Genomic DNA, 25,153 nt, shown 5'->3' on the forward strand with positions numbered 1-25,153 from the left:
TGACAACTGGTATACTCTTGCCTCAGAATTTGTGACAGGACAGCATCCTCCGCTACACCCAAGGACAGCAGGCTTGCTTATAGGGTGCAGGGAATGTGACACTCACAGCTCTGTTCTCCAACACTTCAGCACCACTCCCAGCATCTGCTGCCTGAGGTAGCTGCCTCACTTTGCCCAGTGGTAGGGCTGATTCTTGATATCCCCTGTATTTCAATCCTTTATACAATATTGTATCTCTTTATGTCAGGGGTAAGCAACTTGTAGGCCAAAACATCTGGAGAGCCTCAACTCCTATCAGCCTTAGCCAACATAGCCAATGGTGAGGGATGATGTGGGTCATAGGCCAAAACATCTGAAGGGACACAGGTTGCCCATCCCTGATTTACATTAATTTGGAGTCATTGTCAAATAGAGCTCATGGGTGGTGGTGATGATGGGGTTGTTGGCTTAAAAAACAACAACTTACAACATAATTGGGGTCTACTTGACCTCAGTTTTTGTTTTGTTCATTGAAAATTATTTTTTAAAATTAAAAGGGTGGGAAAATATCAACAGCACGTGTGTTTAGTGTTTAGCACTTGCGTGCACGTGCACTCTCTCTCGCTCTCTCTGCATTTCACAAAACAAGTGTTTGCTACACAAAGTAAATTCTAATGTATGTCAACACTGTTTTGTGTGGGTGGGAATCTAACTACTGAAGAAAATGGAAAACCATTATGAGTTACCAATATCTGTATCCATCTTATAGATATCTAGACTGCTGCAATACATTATAATGGGGCTGCCTTTGAATACTGCTCCAAAACAGCAGTTAGTAGCCTAAACACTATATTTTGAACTAAGTGGCACCAATCAAATGGATCACATTGTGCTAGCCCTTAAACAACTGCAGCGGCCTCTGGTATCTTTCTGCACACAATTCATAGCGTTGGTGCTTGCCTTTAAAGACCTGTGTATCTGGAAGACCACCTTTGCCTACCTGAATGCAAAGATCATAACTGGAGACAGTTCTCCACAATTCCCACATTTTCTGAAGTGAGGGCCTTTTTGTGTATGGCACCACACCAGTGGAATGTCTTCTCCAGGGAAGCTTGTCTGGCACCAAATTTCATTATTCCCACAGGTCTTCCACAGTATCTTCTGCGTTGGCTCTCTTTATTATCAATGAATGTTTATTCCTCTCCTGGTTTTAGATCAAGATCATTTTACTGTTTCTGCTATTTTTAAGATTTGACTAGTTAAAGAAAAAAGGTAATATTGTTAGTGCTTCTTGTATTTTCTTTTCATTGGAAGGTACCCCTTACATTTTTTTGGTAAAAGGATTTTGTTAGATTAAGAAAATCCACTACTAAATCAGACAAAAATGTTAAATTACTGAAGAATGAATTATGAATCCTTCAAAAACTGTGCTTCTAAGAGGCATTACTAAAAAGCAATTGTTTTATAGTCAAAAGGACTCAACATCTCAAGTTGGATTAAAGAATTCACAGGGGCGTATCCAGGAAAGATTCTCTTGGTGGAGACCTAGATATTCTGCAAACAGAATATCTAGGGGCAAACAGACTGTTTTTGGATCAAATGTACATGCATGCAGGTGTACTCCTGGCTGCTTTGTGTAGGCAGTCTAAGGAATGACTCTCCCAAGGCTTTCCACAGCGAACGTACTGTGCACTTGCTACACAGCAGGGTTTGTTTTTCAAGGAATTTTGAACAGCACAGTAGTATGTGGTTGTGATGCAGGCCTGCTGCAGCACACCTGTGCATTTTCCTTGCATGTGTGCACACATGCTTTGTTGCTTAGTCTTAGACATTTAGAAGCCTACAAAGTGGGGCAGAAACTACTCAGAACTGGGAATTGGACAGCACTAATCTGGAAGACTGTTATATTCATGCTTCACACAACAGGCATAGTGTACTAAAAAGAACCCTGTATTTGGAGTGAGGGTACCCAATGCATTCTGCATGTTATGTAACACAGTTGCCAACTCATTCCCTTTGTTATGCACACATTGCTATAATTTGAGATTTCAATAAGCAGTGCATAAAACACCTTTTTTGCTCTCAAGAGCAGTCTTCATTATTCAAACCACTGACAGAGGAAGGTACTTTCTGGCCTTCCTCCTTTGTATACATTCTGCAAGAGTAGCAGAATACCTTGTCACTGGAAACAGAGTATTCCAACCAGGGGCACCCATTGTACCAAAGGCATCACTCACAGCCCACTGTGGTTTATGTAATCCACAATGAGCTGCAGCGTCCACAGGCGCCAGGTTCCCTATTCAGGTCCAGCTTGTTGTGTTGTCCGAACCCAGGCAACAGAGGGTGTTTGATGGTTAAAGAACCCTTAAAAACTCATGGGTTGTTGTAGTTATTTGAGGGCTGTTTAACAGCCCCTGCTACCCAGATTTGGATGACACAACAATCCATGGCAACCCTTCACTGGGGGTTGAATATTCAAAATGGTTGCCCGCATGTGCCACAACCCATGTGGCTTAAATACGCCACAGTGGATTGTGGTAATTGTGCAAACTGGCTTCCACCTTGGCTTTTGGATCACTGGGAAAGATACAGTTGTGGAGACTGTGTTTTACTTTCATCCTCACAGTACTTTGGAACACTTTTCCTATAGAGCTGGTATGTAGGTGACCATCCCCTTGTACGGACCATGGACTGTGCAAGAGAACAGGAAGTTACCAGATAAAAACCAATATTTATTAAAAACCTGTCCATGATACAAAATCTAAATGGAAAACAGGAATTAAATAAAGCATGATTCCAGTGATAAAGTGCTGCCTGGACAGGGTGTCCAAGCATTGTGTGACTATTGTGTACGCCAACTGAGGAACCAGCAGAGCACCCCAAACCCAACAGAAAACCCAAATAGGAAACATAATTAATGAAATACAATGTGAACAGAATGGGCAAAGAACATCTCAGTCTAGTCTTAACAATTAAACACGCTGTGCCTAACTGAGAAGACAGTGGGAGTTCCCTGGCCTGGGCACCTAAGAAATAAAAATGCCTCACCCCAAATTGAGGGCAAAAGCTGACTGGCTGGGCAGGTGCCCAAGACATAAGTTGTTTGACTATGCACTTAACCAGGGATGGGGAAAGTGTGGCCTTCCAGATGTTTTTGGACTACAACTCCCTCCCTCACCATTATGTTGTCTGGGGCTGATGGGAGTTGTAGTCCAAGAACAACTGGATGGCCACATTTCGCCCACCACTGCCCTAAGCCTGTGGTCCAAACTAAATGTATATCGAAGCTATATGTGCTAGTTTTCTCTACTCTCTTGTACGCATGTGTGGCCTCAATTTGGATCAGGACTAAGGTGCTCTGACAGAGGAGGTTTAAAGCTTCCCCCCACCCATTTTTGGGTGAAATTCCACCCTCCCCCATGGGGGGGCAGTATAAAAAGAAAAAAGCCTCCATTGACTCCAATTGAGAAATTTTAAAAAAAATTGAACCCACATCCCCTGCAGGGTGTGTGTGGGGTGGTCACAAAAAATGGGTGGGGAATGCTTAAATCCTCCTCTCCCAGAGTCCCATGGTCCCGATCAAAATCAGGGTCACACACACACTTACAGGAGAATAGAGAAAGCTAGCATACATACCTCCACTATGCATACTTTAACAAATGTTTCATTTGGCCTTGAATAAGAGACCCAATGCAGCCTACATCAGAACAAATAATCTTAACAAAATTTAAAATTATAACTACCTTAATTAGACAGACTTGCCCCACCTCCTCCCTCCCTCAATCCTGCCTCACTGCAGTGGTCACCTAAAAGGAGAAGTTCTAATAAGAAAGATCAACCCTTCAGTTGCCCTCTCTCCTGGACTCTGACAAATACATCAGGGAGACTGGGTTTTTTTTTATATTTCTCTGCTCCTCACAGACCATCGTTGTGTGTGTGTAGGACTTTCCTCCTCCTTTAGGGTAAGAGGAAAGCAATGGCAGAGGGTGAGTGACCGGTCAGCTGCATTTCCATCCCCCTCCCACCCTTTTGCTCAAGTTGGGTCACACTACCCCTCAAAGCCAGTCAAGGAACTCACCTTGCTGCCCCAACTCTTCCCCCTCCATCATGTATGCTATTCTCAGCCAAGGAGAGCCAACTTGTCTGCCTTTTACCCCGATACTCCCAGGTTCTTGTTGCTTTTGCTGCCATGGCACTGGAACTCTCCTCCAGATGCAACTGCTGTACACAGCAGTGCAACAAAGGTGCACTGACTGCAGTGTCCCAGCAAGATGTGCAACCAGCTGGGATACATCACGTTGCTGTAAAGTGAACCAAGCAGTTGTATTGGGAGGGTTGGAGGAGAGCAGTGGAACCATGGAGCACTCCGCACACCACCACTTGGCCCCAAGTGCTATAAAGCCCTGGGCATACATCTTGCCACAAGAATACCTTTGCCTGACTTCAAGTTCCATCCATATTGGAACTAGTAGGAAAGAAGTCCTCCTAAAGGGGTTTCCAACTTTCTCTTGCCCTACAGAATCAGGATGCACAATAAAGAGGAAATCCAAAAATGATAGGTTAAAGTGGTTCTTGTTTCAAATGTAATCCATTTCCTTCACACACACACACACATACACACACCCATACAAGAAAAAAATAAATGCAGAATAATGTGTAGATCTTGTGTTGGCACACATACCTATTTCACTGTGTAAAACAAACATGGTCAAATATGACAATCCACAAATGGTTTGCACACTTCTTCTGGCAATGGGAGTGCTTTCAACTTAATAAAGCTTTCCTTCTAAGAGCTTTTCTACACAAGCGTTTTATTGCATGCTTGTGATTGGTCACTCAAGGAAGTTTGTGGGTCCTTTACATGACGTTGTCAAACTCCAGGACATCTCACGCGCTTTCCGCCGTTCATCCCACTTTCAAAAAGATTGGAGATAAGCTGTAACAAAAGGTAATGGCGCAATATTGGCAGTGTGTGCTGCTGGCATACTGCTATAATTCAACCACTAGATGGTGCTGTTTCATTGAACATATAGAGCATTGCCAGGAAGGGAAGTTTTCAATTCCAAATCACGTGTTCTTCATCTAAAGGAGCCCATCATAAACCTGGAGAGACTCCAGAAGAAGAAAGCCCTGGTAAGGATGTGGGATTTTTGCTTACTGTAGAGAAGCCCTAAGAAGTGGCCAGGTCATCACCACCTTGTGTGAAAATAAGTTGGGTGACGTTGTGTACTAGAGAAAGAGGCTGTGACATTCACACACTATGAATTCAACCCTTTTAAAAATGCCCTATGGTGTGGGAAGTGTACTACCTTACTATAGTCTTAGGTGTCAATTCTAAATCAAAGACACTGAAGCAGAACAGACTCATTCTTCAAATAGCCCATGCATCTGAAACTGTAACTCTCAAACACTGCATTAGCTTTCTGATGAATGATCCACAAGCCTGCTGTTTTTTTTTTTAAATCAACAATATGAACATTTCTTTCTAGAAAAGGACTGTTATTTATCCCTTCCAGCAAATCCTGTGCAGTCTTAGATTTAAATAAACAATTTAGAAATTTATTGAAATTTTTCAAAACAAAAAAAAGGTACAAAACCAATTCAGAGAAAACAAACCACACATGCTGCTCTTTATAAATAAACTTGAAAACAGTTGCATCAAAACTTTTCCTGAAAATTCAAACACACATTTCTAGTATTTAAAGTACTGTTGGCACACATCTTTTGACATAATCACTGCGAATCGCTTAGCCTGGAAGATGTCACTAAGTCACTATATGGAGAGCGATGGAGGAAAAAGGGTAGCACTACTTATTCTGCATTCATGTTTTAATTCATTGAGCATCCAGGAATGTATGATTAAGTGGTGAAGGAGGAAGGGAGAGTAAGCCAGGACTTTTTCATACAGGTCATCTAATTCTTCCTAAGAAGTCTAGAAAAAAAAGACATGCTTGAAAACAGCTTTTAGAAAACATCCACTTAAATTCTCAAAATTTTATTTTACCTGCAATTAAATCTTAGTTAGAAATGGATGATTTAATAGGCAGATCATTTCAATGTCAAGGACCAACTCTGATGCAGTATTTATTATTGTATGGAAATATTGCATCAAATATTTACTTACAGAGGTACAGGGAGAAGAGGGAAGGAGTCCTATCTCAAAACACTTGATCGCTTCAATGATGAGTTTCTAGTTCAAGAATTGTCCATTCCCCTTGAGGGGAAGAACAATCGTCAGAGGAAAAACTTGCCACTGTGATGCTTGCTGAAGAATCATCCAGTGGAGATATTAGTTCAGTCCACCTACTGAAAGTGTCAATCTGTGCTTTACCCTGAGGTTGTGAACTGTCTCGTGCCAGAAATAGTGTCTGGTTGATGAGATATTGTGCTAAGTTAAGGTCTTCGGGAACAGAGTTTTTGATGTCCAAGTTTGACTCCTGATCAGATAACAATTGCCTGAGAAGAGACCAGTCCTGTTCTGCAAATTCCTGATCTTCAAAATCCACTTCTAGAATGTTCACTTCCGACTCCATCCTCTGTTCAAAAGCTTCTCCAACATCCATCTCGTATATTGGAGAAAGGGTCTTTGGAGGCCGATGCTCAAACATGCAGGTTTGTGTCAATCTGTCACAATCATCTATGTCTCCTGAAATAATTCATAACACTACACATTGTAAAAATTGCACACGTTTTTCCCCCTCTGCAGGGCTTTTGTACAGCATACTTAACTCAGTGCAACAGAACCAATCCAACCAGGTAAGAGGTAAGGGGAAAAACCATCCATATACAAAGTTCATGAAAATTTGAGCATTTTGTTTGTTTGTTGTGTATTTTTTAAAAAAATGAAACTAAGTACGGCTTATAAATAAAGTTAAAGCAGCAATCACCACTGGCAATTGACAATAAATCTCCATAATTAGAAAAAATTTCTGATACAGAAAATGACAAGTCATGTAAACCAACATTTAATGCACATGGATTTCTAAAATCACTAAACTTATAACTTAAAAACTGGAAGGAGCAGAGTGGGGGTGGAGTGGGGGAAAAAACAAAAAAGAAGAACAGGGTCACTAGAACCGTGACTTAAGCCAAGTCAGCTTAAAAAGGGGCAAAAACAAATGATTTATCCACAGGCTTATATTTAAAGTATCGCACATGCAAAGGGCAGCTGCAGGCAAGAACAAGCAAACAAACAAACAAAAAAGTTACAACTTGAAAGGTCATCAGTTTGTATGGTTCTTCTGAACATAAATTATTTCATAACTCTTGAATACACAGAAGTGTTGAAAGAAAGATTCAGGTACTCTGTGTTGCACTTGGGGGGGGGGGTACAGCGCCGAATTCCTGTTTTAATGAAGACACACAAAACAACTAGACAAGAAGTTACTGAATGATGTGAAGCAAGCATAAGTTTAAATATATTACTTGGATTTAAAAGTGTGATCTTTCTTTAAAAAAAAAAGTTTTCCCCACTGGCAAAATTTAGAACCACAGCAATTCTGAAAGTGTCTTAGGGCACAGATCAGCTCCCACTGAAGCCAATGGTAAAAGTTCCACTGAAACAGTAGAAAGACCAGCCTGCTGTACTGTGCAAAACAGAAACAAACTGCAACAATAATGAATATAGCTCTGAAGGTAAACAATGCTGAGCACTTTTAAGAATATTAATGCACTTATTGCACATCCCACTTTGATATATATATATATATATTTATTTATTTATATATATAATATTCATATATGAATCATATAGGCTGTCAAACAAATGAGTATCCAAGCTTCCACTACAGATGATATTGCCCATGTCCTATTGTGACAAAAATAAGCTCAACAGCAGGAACCGCATCCCACTCTTAGCTTTGCCCAAGATAAATACTCCCAACTGCCCACTCGACAGCAAGTTAAAGCATATTCTCAACTGTTCCGAATATGTAAGTAATTTAATATTTTGTTTGAATCATTAGTGCTTAATTCCACATCAGTCTGGATAAAATTTCTAAAGATATTTACTAGAGTTAAAGACCCAATCCCAGCTATAAATCTAATATGCCACTAATACTTAATATCTTGAGGGACTTAGTGTTTTTATTTCTGTACGTTACCTGCAGATAAAGCAGTGTTAGCGTATTCAGTAGATGCTGGCTCACCCTCTTTCACGTGACCTTCTTGAGTCAATAAATGACTCTTACATGGATCTACAGGTTTTGTAGAGCTGTTCTTTTGCAACTCAGTATTATCCCTTTGATGAAGATCCAAGTGACATGGTCTGCCTTGAGATTTTGTGTCACTATCTGAAACTTTATTGCACGGAATGTCATTATTCTCTTCACTCCTGACATTTTCCTTATCTTCTGTAGGAGGGTGGCTATATCCAACTGTCGCAGCTTTCTCTGTAGACTTGTGTTCTGTAACTGAAATAGCCAGGCTATCTTTTGCTTTTGGCTCAGTACCACGAGGACCTACAGAAGAGCTCTCATTGCTGTCCTTATCAGGCTCCTTATACTCCAGGAATCCATCCTCAATCTCCAAGGAGAATCTCGAATAAAATGTTTTGCCATGATGCTCATGGGAAATCCCATCAAACACATCAGAAGGTGTGGCAGCATCCAGGGAACATTGGAGGGGAGCGTGGACCTCCCCGCCATCATCAGACCCCAGTTCTTCACATTCATCCACTGAAAGCAATACAGACCGCTTAAAGTTCTTGGTGGCAGAGAATTCTTGATTCTCAATATCATTTTCTGCAGCATCTTCAAAAGCTAGATTCACGATTCCATGGAACTGCTGAACAGGAGCTTCTGGTGGGGCCAGGTGTTCCACAACATTTTCATTTTCAGACTTTTCATCTTCTGTTTCGTCTGCTGAAGAGGAGACCTGATCAGCTTCCTGAGGAAACTGTGCAGGGGCAAAACTAGCAGTGTTCCCCCTAGACCCAGCCCTTCTCTCACCACTTTGATGCGGCCATGTTTCGGGCCGTTTTCTAGGGATCTCATCATCGCTTGTTGAAATAACCCGGAAGAGATCAGAGTTTTCCTTTTTCATTTTTACTTCTATTCTTAGGCTAGCATCATAGATTTTTAGCTCTTCGGGCGTACTTGTATCACTGCTGCTTCTGCCAAGGAAATCATGGCATAACATGGTGCTGCATTTTGAAATCCCTCTTTCATTGGAGCCCTCATCATCTTGAGAGCCTCCAGCATCATAGTCTTCTGATCTTGGCTTTATATCATCTGAAGATGTTGCTGCACTGCCCGTGTCTGATTCAGGACTTTCTTTTGGATCAAGCGCACTGGAGCTCAAGTTCCAGTGGTCTGTAAATGGAGCCTCGGAGTTTTCATGGCTCTCTGGCGTTTCTGTGGTATCAGTGTCTTTAGAGGAACGTTTCTCAGCAACTTGGCCTATGAAATATTTGGAAGCGGCATCTGATTCCACTGTAGCAGACTGGGATTCGGTCAGGGCAGACTTATCAGAGAACTCATCGGCACTTTCAGACCCTACCACACCGGCTTTAGAAGATTTCCTCTCCTTGTGTTCAGAGTTAGAGATGTCACCGGCTGCTTCAGACAACTGATGCAATGGATCATCAACATAGTTAGCACCCTTTCCAGCTTTCATGGTATCTCTAGGTTTATAATCAATTGATGTTTTTTGTGTCAAAGGGTTCTCATTTTCTCCTGAACAGTCCAAGGGTTGCTGGCAAGCAACAGAATCAGGAAGTGTTTTGCACTTTAACATTTCCTCGCTTGCAGCCAAGATGGTGGCATTCTGGCTAGCATTTTCACATGCACTACTCTTTTGCTCCTTAACATGATGCAATTCAGTTGTACTACAGTCTTTCATATTTTTACTTACATCATCCTTCTCATTCTTATGAACCTGTTTTGCTATCTTTTCAGTTTTCACTGACATGCTTAGCTCTGCAACACAAGGCTGTTCCAAATCTCCTTTGGAGTGTCTCTCTTCAAGGGGAGTCAATTTTTCTGAATTAGGTATGTGCCTCTTATCTATCTCAAGCAAAGATGTTCCACTACTGCTTTTCTTCCCTAGACTAGATTTGTTACTGCCATGTAGCTGAGCTCCCAATACAGCAGAGTTTTCAAGTTTTAGGGCTGAATTCTTTTGTCCTTCTCCATGTACGTTCTTCTGAACTGGTGACTCGCTTCTGGAATGCTTCTGGCTTGAAGATGGGACCTTTAAAACAGGATGTCCTGTAAGTATTTTCTGTTTTTGGTCTTTATTGTTCCCTGTTTCACTCTTCTTTGAATGGGTTTGGTTTTTGGATGTTACTATTATTTTTGCAGTAGCTTTAATGGGAACAGTTTGCAGAGGTTTAGACTTTTTCTTTGATGAAGGTTGTTTCTCCAGTTTTGTCAAATGTTGGGTCATGTTTTTTTCTTCATTTTGTTTTGGAGAAAGTCCTGGCTTCAGTGGATTTGGTAAATCTCCCTGTGGACCTAACAGGAAAACATCTTAAGGTTATGGTACATTTCAATTAGCAAAATGTTTTTAGTTAGGAGAACCATACATCAAAAAGTCTCAGCATTTTAAATGGTGGTAGTTTAAATGCCCCCGCCCCCAGACAAAAACTTCAAAAGGGTGTTCAAAGCACAAGTAGAATAAAAACCAGTGGAAAATTACAGCTGCCCTTTGCTGAAGCAGAACCAACATAACCACACTGTCTAACAGTTTAACTCTCAAAAGGGAGGAATTAGTTGGGTGAAAACACAGGCATGTCCATGGGTAGAATCTTTCCACATGTTCAGCATTATTTATTATGTTAACAGATAAAGTATTACCACTATTATGACTGCATTAATTCTATTGCATTTGAGATTAATACTCACATCAGCCCTGTGGTTTTTATACACCAATTTCCAGTTGTTACTAAATAAGGCACATTTTCCAGGAAATGATTAATTTGTAGCTCTTTTGAGCAATAGAAATTATGTTTTAAGTTGTCAGAATATGATCATTCTAGCTGAGATACAGCCAGAAAACATTAGGATTAAAAACTATTATTTCTACAGACATCATACCATTTATTACCATAAACCTGAACTATCTGAAAAGCCAATCTATTAATAACAAAACTTACAGGGGACCGTGAGGGAATAAAGTGTGGCAGGTAGAATTGACAGCAATGCCAAGCTGTAAATTAAAGGCCAGCAACTGGAGCCCCTGGACCAAATGGCAATGATAGGGCAAAAGGGATGAAATGGCATCCAAGGCAATAGGATTTGTCAGCAGGCCACTTGAGGATGGGCGTGGAGTGTGTGGGAGAAGAGTCAAGGCTTTAGCCTATCCTCAACTTCATTCTCAGACTGGCCCTCCAGGAAATCTAGTTGCTGAACAGAGATGTAGATGGATACATTTCAAGATGCACTGCTCACACACCAAAGTGATTTTCCTCATCTTTATTTTGTCAAGTATGTAAAAGCAATAACACCGGGATTTTTAATTTTGTTTACATGATCAGGTTTCATGCAAAATTCCTTTGATTTCTTACTCATTTCTTGTACACAAGTCTGCCATCATGGTGGAGTTTCTGTTCCAGGGATAGAATTTTCCAAGGTCTCAAAGTACATATTCTTATGGACCTGAAAAAATGTACTTCCATGTACTGCAATCACTGCTATTATGATTTACTGGATAGAATGCAGTGGCCACAGGAACCTAATTGGATATTCCTTGCAAAGTAGTGATGAGCAACATGACTACAAGCATAAATCCAAAAGCATTTATGGGCTTTCTTTCTGAGTTTTACCTATACCCTGATCCAGTGCACATTTCCATGGACGTTATTCCCATTGAATTCAATTTGACTTGCTCCCAAGAAGTGTGTATAGCATTGTAGTTTTACTCATTTAGCGACCTGTATCTCTGACAAAATGATTCCTGTTTTAGAAACCATGGTTTGCAAAGAGCCAGCATTAGATGTACAGAACAGGTACGACTTGTGTTGCTCAATATGAGTTTACCTTGGTTTTTTGTAGTGTTAGCTACATTCGTTGTCTTCTGTGGAAGCGTAGAACTGCCAGCTTCATTTCCCTTTTTCTTCAAGACTGCTTGTGGTACATGTTCATTGTTGCCCTTTCCAGTGCATTTTTTTACAGCACTAAAACAGAAACACACTGCTTGGATTATTTGCAAGTTTAAGGATCTAGAAGGTAAACATCTTTATGCCCTGTAACAAGGGAGCAAAATGGGTTGCTTCTACATGGCAACAAAATGCTTTTAAAAAGAAAAACCGGAAAGAAAAAAGAAAATGACCACTTCAAACAAACCGTAACACAAAACCAGGAAAACCATACAATGTAAACCAGAAATCCCATTTCTCATTGCTTGTATAGCTCACCCCGCCATATGTGAGCATTACTGAGAGAGAACTCAGGATCCTATATGTTTTGACAGATGCAAAATGGAGTTTCAAATGATCTGTAAGACAGGCTAAAGCCTAAAGCAGCACGTGCACACACACACACACACACACACACACACACACTTATCTATAGCTCCCCTTCCCTCCACTTCAATCCTTTAGACTTAGAGGGCTTGTGGGAGAGGTGGGATCTTATTTGTATTTATGATGGAGTAGGGAGATTTAAGAAACAGTGGGAGACACATGCCCCGTTTCTCCTCCAAATGAGAGAAGATCCCTCCTTTCCCCTCCAGGTCCTCTCCAGTTCTCTGACAACTCAGGGAGGGAAGCAGCTTTGAGGTGAGCATGGGGATGGGTCCAGACAGAGCTAGTCACCACTGGTGACTGGGGTTGTGGAGCCTGGCAATATCAAAACAGAGTTACAGATGTTTTTGCTCTAAACAAATATTGGAACTAAGGTACACATTTTGACCATGTTGACTTGATGAGCTGCACTTTCTATAGGGAAATAAAAATCCTAGTATATGAAAAACTAGTAACCTGACTTCCTACAGACCTGTTCGTTGGACTATTAGCCTCAAGATCATTAACATTTTTTTTAGCAGGAGTTCCATTAGTCCTCTTCAGCACAGACTTTGTTTTCAAAGCTGTATGATGAAAGAAAAGTAGAATCAGGCAGTAAGAGACCCATAATAATGACTGTCTGCAGAAAGTTATGATCTCAGATTTTTTTCTAAAACCTCTCTCTGTCTGTGTCTCTTCCCCTACCCCCAGGCTTCACCCCATTTTGCCTCAAACATATGAAAACTAGTTATTCAAGAGTCATTCAGGTATTCAAATGCTTCCTACTCCAATAACCTCAACTAATGATTCACTAATTTTTTTAAAATGTCCCCAGATCATTCAACTAAATGAAATTATATAATATGTACAAATAGGAAGAAGGAGGAGGAAACGTGTTTTGTTCTTACTGCTATTAACCAAATGTATCTTCAAACCGCTCTTAAAATATTTGCAGATATTTTTCTAAGGGCACAAGGACTTCCTACATGCAAGTCTACATTTACCATTCCAACCTTCCTTTTACAATTAAACATCATTAAATGCAGAAATTATAACTTGCTTCAGACCCCTTTTTTGTTTTTGTTTTACTTTTCAGAGACTTTCACAGTGTATGATCTCTGCAGTAAGTCTGCAGGAAATTTCCTATTATTACCTGTGTACTTTTTCCCTTCATCTGCTAATTTTTCCTCCTTGGGTTCATCTAGTTGTTCATTGGACATCTGCAGATCTGTGCTTGAGTTGGTTGATTTGCTTAGAGTTTCAGTGCCAATAAGAGAAGGAGATTCCTTTCCAGTGGTCTTCTTCAAAGGTTTTGCTTTAATCTGCACACTTGAGCTTGCAGGAAGTACTTTGGGTCGGGCACCTGCAGTTTTACCTTCTTGGTTTTTCGAGGCTTTGCCACCTCCTGCATTTTTGTGTCCGCTAGCAGATAATGACCGATCAGAATCTTGTTTGGTAAGCAAGCTTTCGGCCTTAGCATTTCCATTATTTTCAGTTTTGAGCTTTATAACAGCTCTAGCCTTTGAGGAAGGCGTTTTCTCCCCCAGTTTGGACTCCTTCGTCATCTTGCAAACTGCTTTTTTACTGTCTTTCCCCTTTAAATCATCATGTTTCAAAGCCTTATTAGTGCTGTTCCTGTTGGTAGCCGATGTATGTCCAGATGCTCCTAATCCATCGGATTTCATTTTATCCTGATCAGTGGAGGAACCACTCCAACTGTTTTTCTTTCCGTCTGCTTTCCAAGCAGTATGTATTATACCAGAAGCATCAGTAGTGCATCTGTTTAACTGGAGGAGAAAAGACAATAATTTATCAAACACAGTAGGAGGGTCACAGTTATTTACTCTGGAAACTTACTCCGTTCAACATGAATCTTAATCTTAAGTACCATACTATATTCATATCTCCTCTCCTGAGGTTTAGAAACAATGGATAGCTGGTTTGAGCATCCAAGGCTTAAACTCTAAACACACTTACTAGGGAGAAAGCCCCATTGGACATAATTGGAATAGCTTCCTGTATAAACATGCATAGGATCACACTGTAAAAAAACGCCAGTTCCAAACATTCTGTCACACCAGCATGACCAAGAAGCAGAACAGAGCATGGCGTTATGCAGGAGGTATACAGGTTGGAACAGGACTGATTCTCAGTGGCTGAGGTCACCAGGGGCAAGATGGCAGTTTACCTCGCGTTGTCCTGAGTATACCTTTTGCCTTTTCCTATATAAGTGAGTGGCTGCTATTCACTCCTACAAGAGAAAGTAAAGTACTTAGGAACACTGTTGCTATGAATACTAAGACTGCAATCCTATGCATGTTTAGACAGAAAAAAGGCCTACAATTCCCAGCATTCCCCCAGCCAGCCATACAGGCTGAGGGAATGCCTGGAGTTGTAGGACTTTTTTCTTTCTAAACATGCATAGGATTGTGCCCTAAATCAGCCTTCCTCTCTACTGACACAGGGCCTAGCCCGCATTGACAAGGATACTGCTGGGGGTTGTAATTCATCTCCATGTACAGAGCACAGTGCAAGGTGGTGTACCCTCTCAGGGGTCCTGGCAACATACAAGTCCACTCATCTCTCTCTCTCTCTCTCTCTCTCTCTCTCTCTCTCTCTCTCACACACACACACACACACACACACACACATCATGATGGGCATTTTTGCTAGGAATTAATGGAAAACACTCTAGTTTTTTGTCCTTTTATTTTTTTTTTTTCTTAAAGAAATCCAGTACTGAGTTTTACTGGGCTTCAGGTCACCTTAATTTCCTAAGATTTACTATTCTAGTCTAAAATACATCCTGTGTACCCAGATGCATACTTGAGTGTAATCTGTTATATTAGCTCATATATGCATGTGTGCGCAGATGCACATGCACACACAGTCATTTTGGGCTGGATTCTCTTGCAAGAATGTCTCTCAAAAGATGGAGGTCAACAGGATGTGTAAGTAACAACAAAAGTAAACCGAATAGCCCAATTCATTGGACAGCAGAACCTTTCCTTTGGCACTTGGAAAAGATGCTTTTACAAAAGGCCACATCAGAAGAAGTGTACAATGCAAATTACTGCTGTTCCAAGAGGGGCTGACCCTTGCTCAACTCATCCATTCCCACAAGGGGAACAGTCCACTTCCCCCACACAAAGAAGCCTAAAATACAGTGCCAAGGAATTCATAGATAGACATTAGGACAGCTAAAATTAAAAGGTAAACAGCGATGGCTGAGATATTAGCATCCAGCTACTGGTAAATACAAGTCACAAAACAATAACCACATAGCATTTTAGAAAAAAATGTGTATTATAAGGAGGAGAAAGCCTGTTTGCAGAAATTTGAATGACTTGTAAATGTAAGGTTGTTGGTTTTGCTATTGTTTTACCTGAGAACTAGTGAATACGGGCTTTTTGGCAGGTCTTCTAGCATCGCCTTTGTCAAAAGCAGCTGTGTAAGAAAAGCACACCTTCCTTTAGGACAAATCAGAGAGAAGGGATGGGGAGAGACAGAAAACAACCTCCTTAGGGATAGACCCCTTACATAGAACAGTGAGGGCAGCACTCTAGAGCAGCTTTCCCTAGCCTGGTACCCTCCAGATGTGTTCAACTGCAACACCCATCATTCTCATCCAGTTGGGAATGATGGGAATTGCAGTCTGACACATCTGGATAGCACCAGGCTGGGGAAGGCTGCTCTAGAAGAAGGAACATTTTAAGAACACAAGTTAGCAAGAGAGGACATGCAGTATTGGGCCTGAACTACACAGGAATGAAAAGATCTGGAATCTAGGAAGGATCCCTTCAATTGTTTATTTGTATGGTCTTGAAGCATTTGATTTCTCATTCTTTTCAGAGACAAGCGAGTTCGCTTACTGGCTCTTACTGAAAACTCTATAGCATGCAGCCAACTGAACACATGGACTTCGTTTAACATAGACCATGTTCCATCCTCTCAAATCCATTCAATGGTATTTTGTAAAAAAACAGAACATCTGCATCCGTGAGCTTCACTGAAAAGTGAAGCACCCCTTGCAAGCAAACTCCTGTTTTGGATATCCTAAGGTTTTATCATGCCAGTGTCTTTGGCCAGGCAATACAGCTCATCACATACAAAGTTCCCAAACAGAGCATGCTTGATTGAAGCTCCCAGATGTGGCACCGCAATGAGACCTCTGCAGTGCTACAGCTTAAATAACCTTTACTAGACAGATGCAAATAGAGGAGTGGACTTGGCACATTAACATCCTTTGCCAGGGTGCAATTTTTCTCTGCCCTAAACAATTATATCAAGCATTTAGCTCTACCAACTCTTTAAGTAACTGCACTAGTTACTTATATATTTTATGAAGGCATGAGTCAATCCACCCTCCGCCCCCCCCCCCCGAAAAAACCCCACTTGTTCATTGGGTTCTTCAGTGAACCTCGGTTCTGTAAGGGAAGCCATGAAGCTAAAAATGGCACTGTGGATGGCTTTGGTTTCTTAAAAGGGATGCCTCAATATATTACACACACTCCAATACATATAAGATTGTTCTGGTGAGAACTGATAAGTTACTCCAAAGGTGGAGCGGGGGGAGGGTTTTTTTCAATCATACAAGTTAAAATTTCTCTATTTTTTAGCCTATTATCGCTGCTGTTTTCAAAAAAATCTGGAATCTCAAGCTATCACTAAATGAAAGCTTTTAAAAGCTATACACGTCTTTAAAAGCTCATGGGAACATTCAGATCGTTGCCAGAGGAAGATAACTCCAAGTTCTGGTCATTACAAAAAATACATAGCATTACACACCATGATTTCAATTTTTATTGTGTGTAATGGTTATTGTAATTATAATGCAAGAATTAAAGCTACAGTTTCTTTAAAAATCACAAACCCACGTTTACTGATTCAAGGAAAGACACTAACTTCATGACCTCAGAGTCGGTTGCTGTATCACATCTACAGACCCTACTGCTTTTACGCTAGAAAGCACTGTTTAGAAAGATACACTCTGACATTCCAAAACCATTTCCATTTTGGTCACAACTGAGCCAATATTCATGGAAGCAAGCAGGAAAGCTTAAGTTAATAAGCAGCTACAGCCTTTCAATAACTATCCACAATGTACTTCATCCAGAGTGCTCTTAAGAAATAAGAAAAATACCTCCTTGTTTATAACACAGAGGCATTCATTTATTGCTACCAAATGCTTTGCAAAATGCTATAATCTTGAGTATGTCGCATCTACTTCCCCGACTGAAGGAACTGCATGACCACAGCACAAATATTCAGGCATTGCCCTGAAGCCATTTTCAGGTAGCTCATCTGCAAGATTTCCTTCCATACATTTGAAAACAAAGGGCGGGGGAAGGGGAGAACTAGAGCAAGAGACCTTTTGTTTAGCCTCAAATTCTGCTACATAATTTTTAGAGGCCACTACACAGCCAGTTTGACAATTCTTCTGCAGCACACACAGCATCGCAGCACCAAATCAATGGTGAGGGTGACAGACCCTTTAGTGAGATTTGTTATTGGGCAAGATTAAAGCTTTCCACAGTGTACAATGCAAACTACAATCTTCCAAGCGCTACTTATGCTAAATCAGTAATCAGCTCTGCACAGAATTCTTTCTACAATGCCAGTGAGCTTTTTAAAAATCACCACTGTCATATTTTTAATCATTCTAAGTGTAGATGAAAAGTCAGCCTATCTATTTATACAATTTCCACAGATCTGCAGTAACCACATGCAAGCATGATAATTCACAATAGGGATGTGCAGCCACTCGGCTTCCATGCTTGAAGCTGTCTGAGCAGGTTATCATTATTTTTTAAATTCTTACGTAATATTTGAGAGCAGAAGGCTCATAAACACGTTCTTCCACCCAGCATTAATTACCAGCTCCCGTTACTTTGTTTAATAAGGGCACAGCTGTCATGCAAAGTGCTACACCCCCGACTGCTTGCCTACCTGCTTGTATTTTCTGTTGATCTTCTGGCTTCAACAGCTTCCAGCTCTCTGTGTGACGAACAGCATAAAATGACTGAGCCAGGAAGATCCACAGTTTATCACGCAGAGCCTGGATCTTGCACGTAAACCCCTGTGTTCAAGTAAGGAAATCAGCAGCTGGAAAGAGCCACATTGTCATAGCAACCAGTCATTATTCCTTACAGAATCTACTTACCCTTTAAGCTAGATCAATGATGTCATCACTTAGATTTAATGATTGCCGAGTGGATGTATATGAAGTTTGCGAAGGCCAATTGTCCTGCACCATAATTTCACACAGCTTGAAATCAAGCCACTCCCACAGAAGCTGTAGCTCATAAATCATGCACCCACCCCGCAGGTCTTTTTTTTTTTTTTTTTAAACAAACAAATCTCTTCATAGCTTTTTACTCTTGGCTATGTCAGTACAAGGTCAAATCCTCTGGGGGATCCAATAATGCATCTGATTAAATTTTCATCATTCTTGCTAAGTCACCAATAGAAGAGGATTGCACTACTGTAGGACAATAATTTAGATAGGGTTTTTTTGTACACAGAAGATGATCCTGCCAAATTTTAAAACATGCCACCTGCCCAACAGGCACCACACAGGACACTGTTAATTTCATTTTTAGAAAATAATCTTAATCCATTAAGACCGAGAGAACACAAAAATGTGGTAGTAAAGTACTAGTTGACAAAGGCTAGTAAACATTCTAAAAACGTTTTTTAGTTATTTATAAAATTTATTCCCTGTTTTTCTTTATAAAATAATCCCAAAGCAGGGTACAAAACCAATAAAGCATAAACATTGAATGATAAAACAGTAATAGTTTAAAAGATGCAGAACCACAGAGATTCAATCAAAAGCCTGGGTGAACAAATAGGCCTTTTGTAAGACTTGGCACCAAGCACAGCCATCCATGCTTCTTTCCCTAAAATATCTCTCCTGATAACAAGGAAACTTCTAGAACACTGTTTGAAGAGAATGCAGCCAGGGGGGTGGAAATCACCAACCCCTCTGAATTAGACCCATTTTACAGAAGAGCGGCACAGAAAACAGACTTACAAGCACTTTGCTTAAGATCAGAATGCAAGTCCTGTCAATTTCAGTGAGATGTCCAAGAACATGCCAAAACAGAATAGTCAGAATTCCCATCCTGTATAACGGGGGTTCCCAACCTTTTTGGACCTGTGGACGCATTTGGGAATATGATACTGCTGTGGGCACCACCACAAAATGCCTAATCAGTGGATTGCCACTTTGGCATCAACCTTTCGCATCTATGGATCTTGGTCTGCGTCTTATTCAGCAAAAACTTTTGTTTCGTGTCTATTGGACACCATAATGTCTCCTTAATAAGGGATTGTCTAATTTGGCTAATTGTTGGAGGTGCAATACAGCTAAAACCTCTTTTAAACATATGCTTTGGCAATATCCAATGGTTGCTTCTTTTTGCAGGGAAGTTATTACAGAATTTCTTTTTGTTGCAGTCTTTAATATTCACTGATGTACATGCTCTTTTAAACGATTTATCTGCTACACAGAAATTAACAAATGGTCAGTGTAAATGGATTCTCTGCACCTTTTTGGCAGTGAAAAGCCTGATATTACAACATTGGAAGGATAAACATTCACTTCCTATAATGCAATGGATAAGGGACCTTACAAGACTTTCAACAATTGAAAGGGTGGCATATAGACATCATCTTCAAATGGATACTTATTTGGATATTTGGTCCACTTTTGTTGCAGCCCATGTATAATTGCTAGAAAGTTGTATGCATTTAATACAAATCTATGTACGTATATTAAAATAATAAAATATTTTGGGTGCCAGCAGGTGCCATGTTGGGGACCCATTTATGGCTATCATTGGAGGTCCCTGTGGGTGCCATAGCACCCATGGGCACTATGCGAAGGTCCCCTGCTGTATACTAATTGCAAACTCATTCTCCCAGTATCAATCCTTATGTGGCCGAAATGCCACCATCCATGCCCAAAGGGAAGGTATCAGCAGGCTTGGAGGATCCCCAAGGTTTGCAGAAGTACAATTTAAAACAACAACCTTCAAACGGGGAAACACCCCAAACAGCCTAATGAGGATTCAGTGTACTCTGTGTTCATGGAAAGCTGAGTGTCTGTTGGAGGAAAAATGGAAAACAGGGAGAAGGGGATGGAATGGAGTATCCTGGAAAAGGGCACGGCTGGCACTCTGAGCAGGAGCACTCCACAATGCAACACTTCATTGCAGATCCCACCTGTCTATCTAGTTATAAGACTAGAATTGTATGCCCCTTTCACTTTATTTGAGCCAAGTTCCCCATGAAGCTTTAATTTTCAAGGATTTGTTGATTAAAACAAACAAAACTTCAACTGTGGAATATTTGTTCCCCTTGAATTTTGTAAGACCTACCGTCTCATTCACGTTGGCAGAACTTAATAAAGCATCCAAAGCTATTAGAAGACCACAGCTATTTTCAGTGCTAATGCCCTTCTGAACGGCTTCAAAGACTTGATCAAGGAGGTCAGCTTTGCTGCTCATGGCCTGAGCCTAGAAGACACCATCACAGAAGCAGATGGTTGAAACCAACATTTAAAAATTCATTTTGGTGGCAGAACTGAGATTTTTCTTAGAGGCAATACCCTCTCGCTACTCTCCCTTTTCCACACTGGGGGGAAAAATCATCTAGCCCAGTACTCAGTGGTAAGTCAGATATCTGTGCCCCACCAGCAGGGCACAGGAGTTTGCGCACGTGCGCGCATGTGTGTGAGTTACCTATACTATCTCCTTATGCCAACATTAAAGTCCTTGAAACACTTGGGCCAGCTTTGATCTATCCATATTTAAAATATTTTCAACATGTACTCTCAGGCCACACTGGATCCCTTTCCTTTTCTCCCTTCCTTCATCACTACTTGGATGATGGAAGACTAAGAGCACAATCCTAGGCATGTCTATTCATAAGGGGAATCACACTGAGTTCAATAAGGCTTTCACTTTTTGAACTAACAACATTCTAAGAACACCCTTAAAACATTTGTACTCAGAGTGACTTAGAGAGCAATCCTATGGTCCCTGGGTGAGCATCCCCGGGGCCACAGGATGGCTCAGATTACCCCCTCCAAAGTTGGAGATAGCGCTCTAACCCCAGAAGGGGGAGTCGGAGATTCCCCCACTCTTCCCCAGCCCCCTCGCAGCCAGCAAAGAGAGAACCATGGCAGCTGCCTCTCTAAGATTGGAAAATCAACATCGGAGAGGGCGGAAAGGGGACATTTCCTGGTGGGCAGGGAGGGGAAGAGACTGGAGAGGCCAGGATATGATATAGGTTCCTTCTCTTCCCCTCCAAAGCGCCCTCACTAGACATCAAGGACTGAAGGGTGAGGAGGCAAAGATTGCCTCCGCCACTCCTCTTGCCCTGCTGGATTCAGCCTGGCAGGGCACAGGAATCTCAGAAGCCTCTGAGTTCAGGGGCTTCCGAGTAGCGAGGGCATAGTCCATAGGATTGTACCCTTAAAAAGTAAAAAAACTGCCAATACATAAAACGATAGATAGATAGATAGATAGATAGATAGATAGATAGACAGACAGACAGACAGACAGACAGACAGACAGACAGACAGACAGACAGACAGACCGACCGACCGACCGGCTTATACACTAACCACTATCTGCTTTGTTAGAAAGCTGTTACAAGAAATTACAATTGGAACAGTATTCTTCTGTGTTTTCTAAAACTGTTACCGAGAATATTGTTCATAAGGCTACCCAATATCTGAGTTCAGGCTCAAGAAAAATTTTGTTATCCGTAATAAACGTGTATGTTTTCTGTTGTTCAATAATGAAAATTATGTTACCTTGCATGTGGCCTTATTTGTGCTGGTGGCCAGGAACCCCAGAGCTAAATTTGTTGCTCAACTCTGAATGATGATTCTGTTTTTGTTGTGGCTTGCAGCTAAACAATGCAATTACTCCTACTCCTGCATTAACCAAGAAGTTCAGAAGCCCGCTGAAAGAAAGAGTCTCACAGCCCTTCCTAAGAACAACCAAAGAGCCAGAACCTCTTCAGCTCAGGGGAAGATCATTCCCCTCCCTTAGAAGCCCAGTTTCTAGCAACAGCTATATATGGCCCATGACATTATTTGTTGTAACACTGGCAAAGTTCAGCTGTATTTTACCTTTAACAGGGCAAAAAAGCTTTCAGTTTGTATTATCTCAGGGAAATTTGTCACCATAAATGCAACACACTCTTCTTGAAGCCTAGATGCCAAGGTGAGAGCTGTTTGAGTCCATTTCACTTGGGGAAGACTACTGATCAGCCGGCTGGTTTCCATCAGAAGGTGGGCTGAATTCTGTGGACTCTTAAAATAACAGAATACATGTGCACTCTGAGAGATTTTAAAGACATCATTTTTCTGCCATCGTTCAACAAATACTTGTGCCACCATGATTCTAGCAATAAGCAAGTCAAATTCTCTCACTCTAATTACGGTCAGATATTTTCAATATTAAATGTTCTCAGGGAGATCCTATGAATATGCAAACCAATAGCAAATATGGCGTCTGCTAAAGTTAGCAGAACATACATTTGTTTATTTATATACTGCCCAATAGCCGAAGCTCTCTGGGCAGTTACCTTATTAGTCGGTAAATACAGTTACAAAAATAGTCTAATGTCTATACTTTCCCGCAAAAGGGGAAAATATTAACAAAGGTTGGAAATCCTGAACTAGAATAAAGCAAACTTTAACATTGCAGAAAAAACTAAAAACAATCCACACTGGAGAGTTATGGACTTATTTACTACTACTTCTTTACAGCTACTTCTAATATTTATGCAAAGAACTCAGGGCAGATTCACATTTCAAGTATTTGCCATAATGAACACCATGAAGGGGAGATATGTGGTAGATGAAACTGTTTGGACATACTCTCATATGTCCTCTTCTGTTTATTTATTTATTTAAAACATTTATATCCCACCTTTCCTCCCAAGAGCTCAAGGCAACTAACAATAAAGATAAAACCAAAAAATTGAAACATAATCCAACACTAAAAACAGCAGCAATAAAAGTATACAAAATTCAGAGACAGTAAAAACAATTCAATAAAAACAGCCATTCACTTAGAGATCTTACGATATCAAGCAGTATGTATATATGTCTGTTTAAACAAACAAACAAACAAATAAATACAATTTACAACCAAAACATCTTCCTAAAATGCAATTTATGAGAAGCCATTAAGGTGTGAGTGAGTAGGGCTTCCTTCTGTGATTTCTCTTTTTCACACTTTATAGAGTTCACTAGGAGACTTGTAATGTACAACTGGCAAACATCTGCACATAAAGAGTCACCTGGCCTTCAGGTGCCTTAGAATGGATGCAGCAGAACTCCTGAAGAATAGATGTGCTACCCGCTGTGTTTTTGAAGCAGAAAAAGGATGAGCAATGTTAATTTACAGGCCAGATTTAGATTATGAAGTATTGGATACGTCTTGATCAACTACTGCACAAAAAGTAGAGGATACATTTTAATCTTCAAAACAAGTTAATTTCCTTATATGCGGCTCAATATATACAGACTAGGGGTGAAATCCAACATAAGTCCTACTTAGAGTAGACCCACTGAAATGAATGGGGCAAGTTAATCATGACTAATTAAGTCTCATTTATTTCAACGGGTCTACTCTAAGTAGAACTTACACTGGATTTTACCCCAGGTATCAAAATACTTGGTATCAAGTACCCCCAAGTATCAAAAATACTGGTATCAAAACTTTATTAATGTCAGTGCCTTTGTATTTAAAAAGAAGCACATAAGACTTACCAAAGAATGGATCAATGTGCTAAGACAATTATTTTGAAGCTCGCTGGGTAAACAAGCAAAGCTCTTCTCCGACCAACATCTTACAAAATTCTGTACTAACCACCTGTTAAAAGAAAAGTCTTGTTTAACAAATCAATCCCTCCATCAAATGTAACATGACATAAAGCCTCCATGGGCATAAGTGACAAACTTCAAAGCATTTTCACATTACACCTTTTTCAAAGAATTTGTTACTAATGTTATGCCTGTACTTTAAAGTAAAGTTTAAAACTAAACCGTGACGAAGGGAAAGAAAGAATCAAAAGACATTTAGCTCACTTACTTCATGCAAGCATCATAGAGGTTTTCTGCTCCGACTGAATGGGCAATAGCTAGGCATTCTAAAACAGGCTGATGCTTTCCAGGCACAGGCTAAAATTGTTAGAATATAAGCACAATTACCGTACTTTCAAAAACTAGTGGCAATTTACAAGCTGCTAATTCCAATAGGCAATATTTTCAGCAAACAGAAGTCTGTGTGTGTGTGTGTGTGCACGCACACGTGTGTGTGTAGTATCACTCTGATCCAGATTTCAGTGGGATCAGTAATTTTGCTATTCATTCTCCAGCCCAATTTACTGACTGCTTCACCTAAAACGGGTGGACTACTTATGGCCCTCCAGATGTTTTAGCCTAGAACTCCTATCATCCGTAGCCAGCATAGCCAATGGTGAGGGATGATGGGAGTTGTAGGCCAAAACATCTGGAGGGCCACAAGTGGCCCACCACTAACCTAAAACAATAATTTTTCAAACTTTCTACTTCTGGGGGAACTCTTTCCACATCACCTTGTCTAGTGATAAACCTCACAACATGTCTGCCACAGAACCTCTGTGCATTATAGAAGATTCTGAAGAACTGTTGCTACAGCACATATTCGGTCCATACGAGATGCT

General features: G+C 40.6%; 1 protein-coding gene across 10 annotated transcripts in view; it reads right to left on the reverse strand.

Moving 5' to 3' along the window:
• Positions 1 to 5,482: 5,482 nt before the first annotated feature.
• BTBD8 (BTB domain containing 8) overlaps positions 5,483 to 25,153 on the reverse strand; it is a 48,876-nt gene continuing 29,205 nt past the window's right edge. For 7 of the 10 annotated variants that reach the window (XM_084851929.1, XM_084851926.1, XM_084851933.1 and 4 more), the window contains 11 exons: positions 24,541 to 24,629; positions 24,219 to 24,321; positions 22,569 to 22,751; positions 20,806 to 20,943; positions 18,371 to 18,500; positions 15,807 to 15,868; positions 13,575 to 14,208; positions 12,915 to 13,005; positions 11,958 to 12,094; positions 8,082 to 10,433; positions 5,483 to 6,625 (listed from right to left, as the gene is read on the reverse strand). In XM_084851929.1, coding sequence (XP_084708055.1) covers positions 6,156 to 6,625; positions 8,082 to 10,433; positions 11,958 to 12,094; positions 12,915 to 13,005; positions 13,575 to 14,208; positions 15,807 to 15,868; positions 18,371 to 18,500; positions 20,806 to 20,943; positions 22,569 to 22,751; positions 24,219 to 24,321; positions 24,541 to 24,629 — 4,389 coding nt within the window. In that variant the 3' untranslated portion in view covers positions 5,483 to 6,155. The remainder of the gene's footprint in view (positions 6,626 to 8,081; positions 10,434 to 11,957; positions 12,095 to 12,914; positions 13,006 to 13,574; positions 14,209 to 15,806; positions 15,869 to 18,370; positions 18,501 to 20,805; positions 20,944 to 22,568; positions 22,752 to 24,218; positions 24,322 to 24,540; positions 24,630 to 25,153) is intronic. The other 3 variants (XR_014790483.1, XM_084851932.1, XM_084851927.1) reach the window with 3 other exon arrangements.

This window comes from Heloderma suspectum, chromosome 4 (genome assembly GCF_057233095.1).
Source record: "Heloderma suspectum isolate Gila_16-S chromosome 4, 16-S_ref, whole genome shotgun sequence".
NCBI classification, from domain to species: domain Eukaryota; kingdom Metazoa; phylum Chordata; class Lepidosauria; order Squamata; family Helodermatidae; genus Heloderma; species Heloderma suspectum.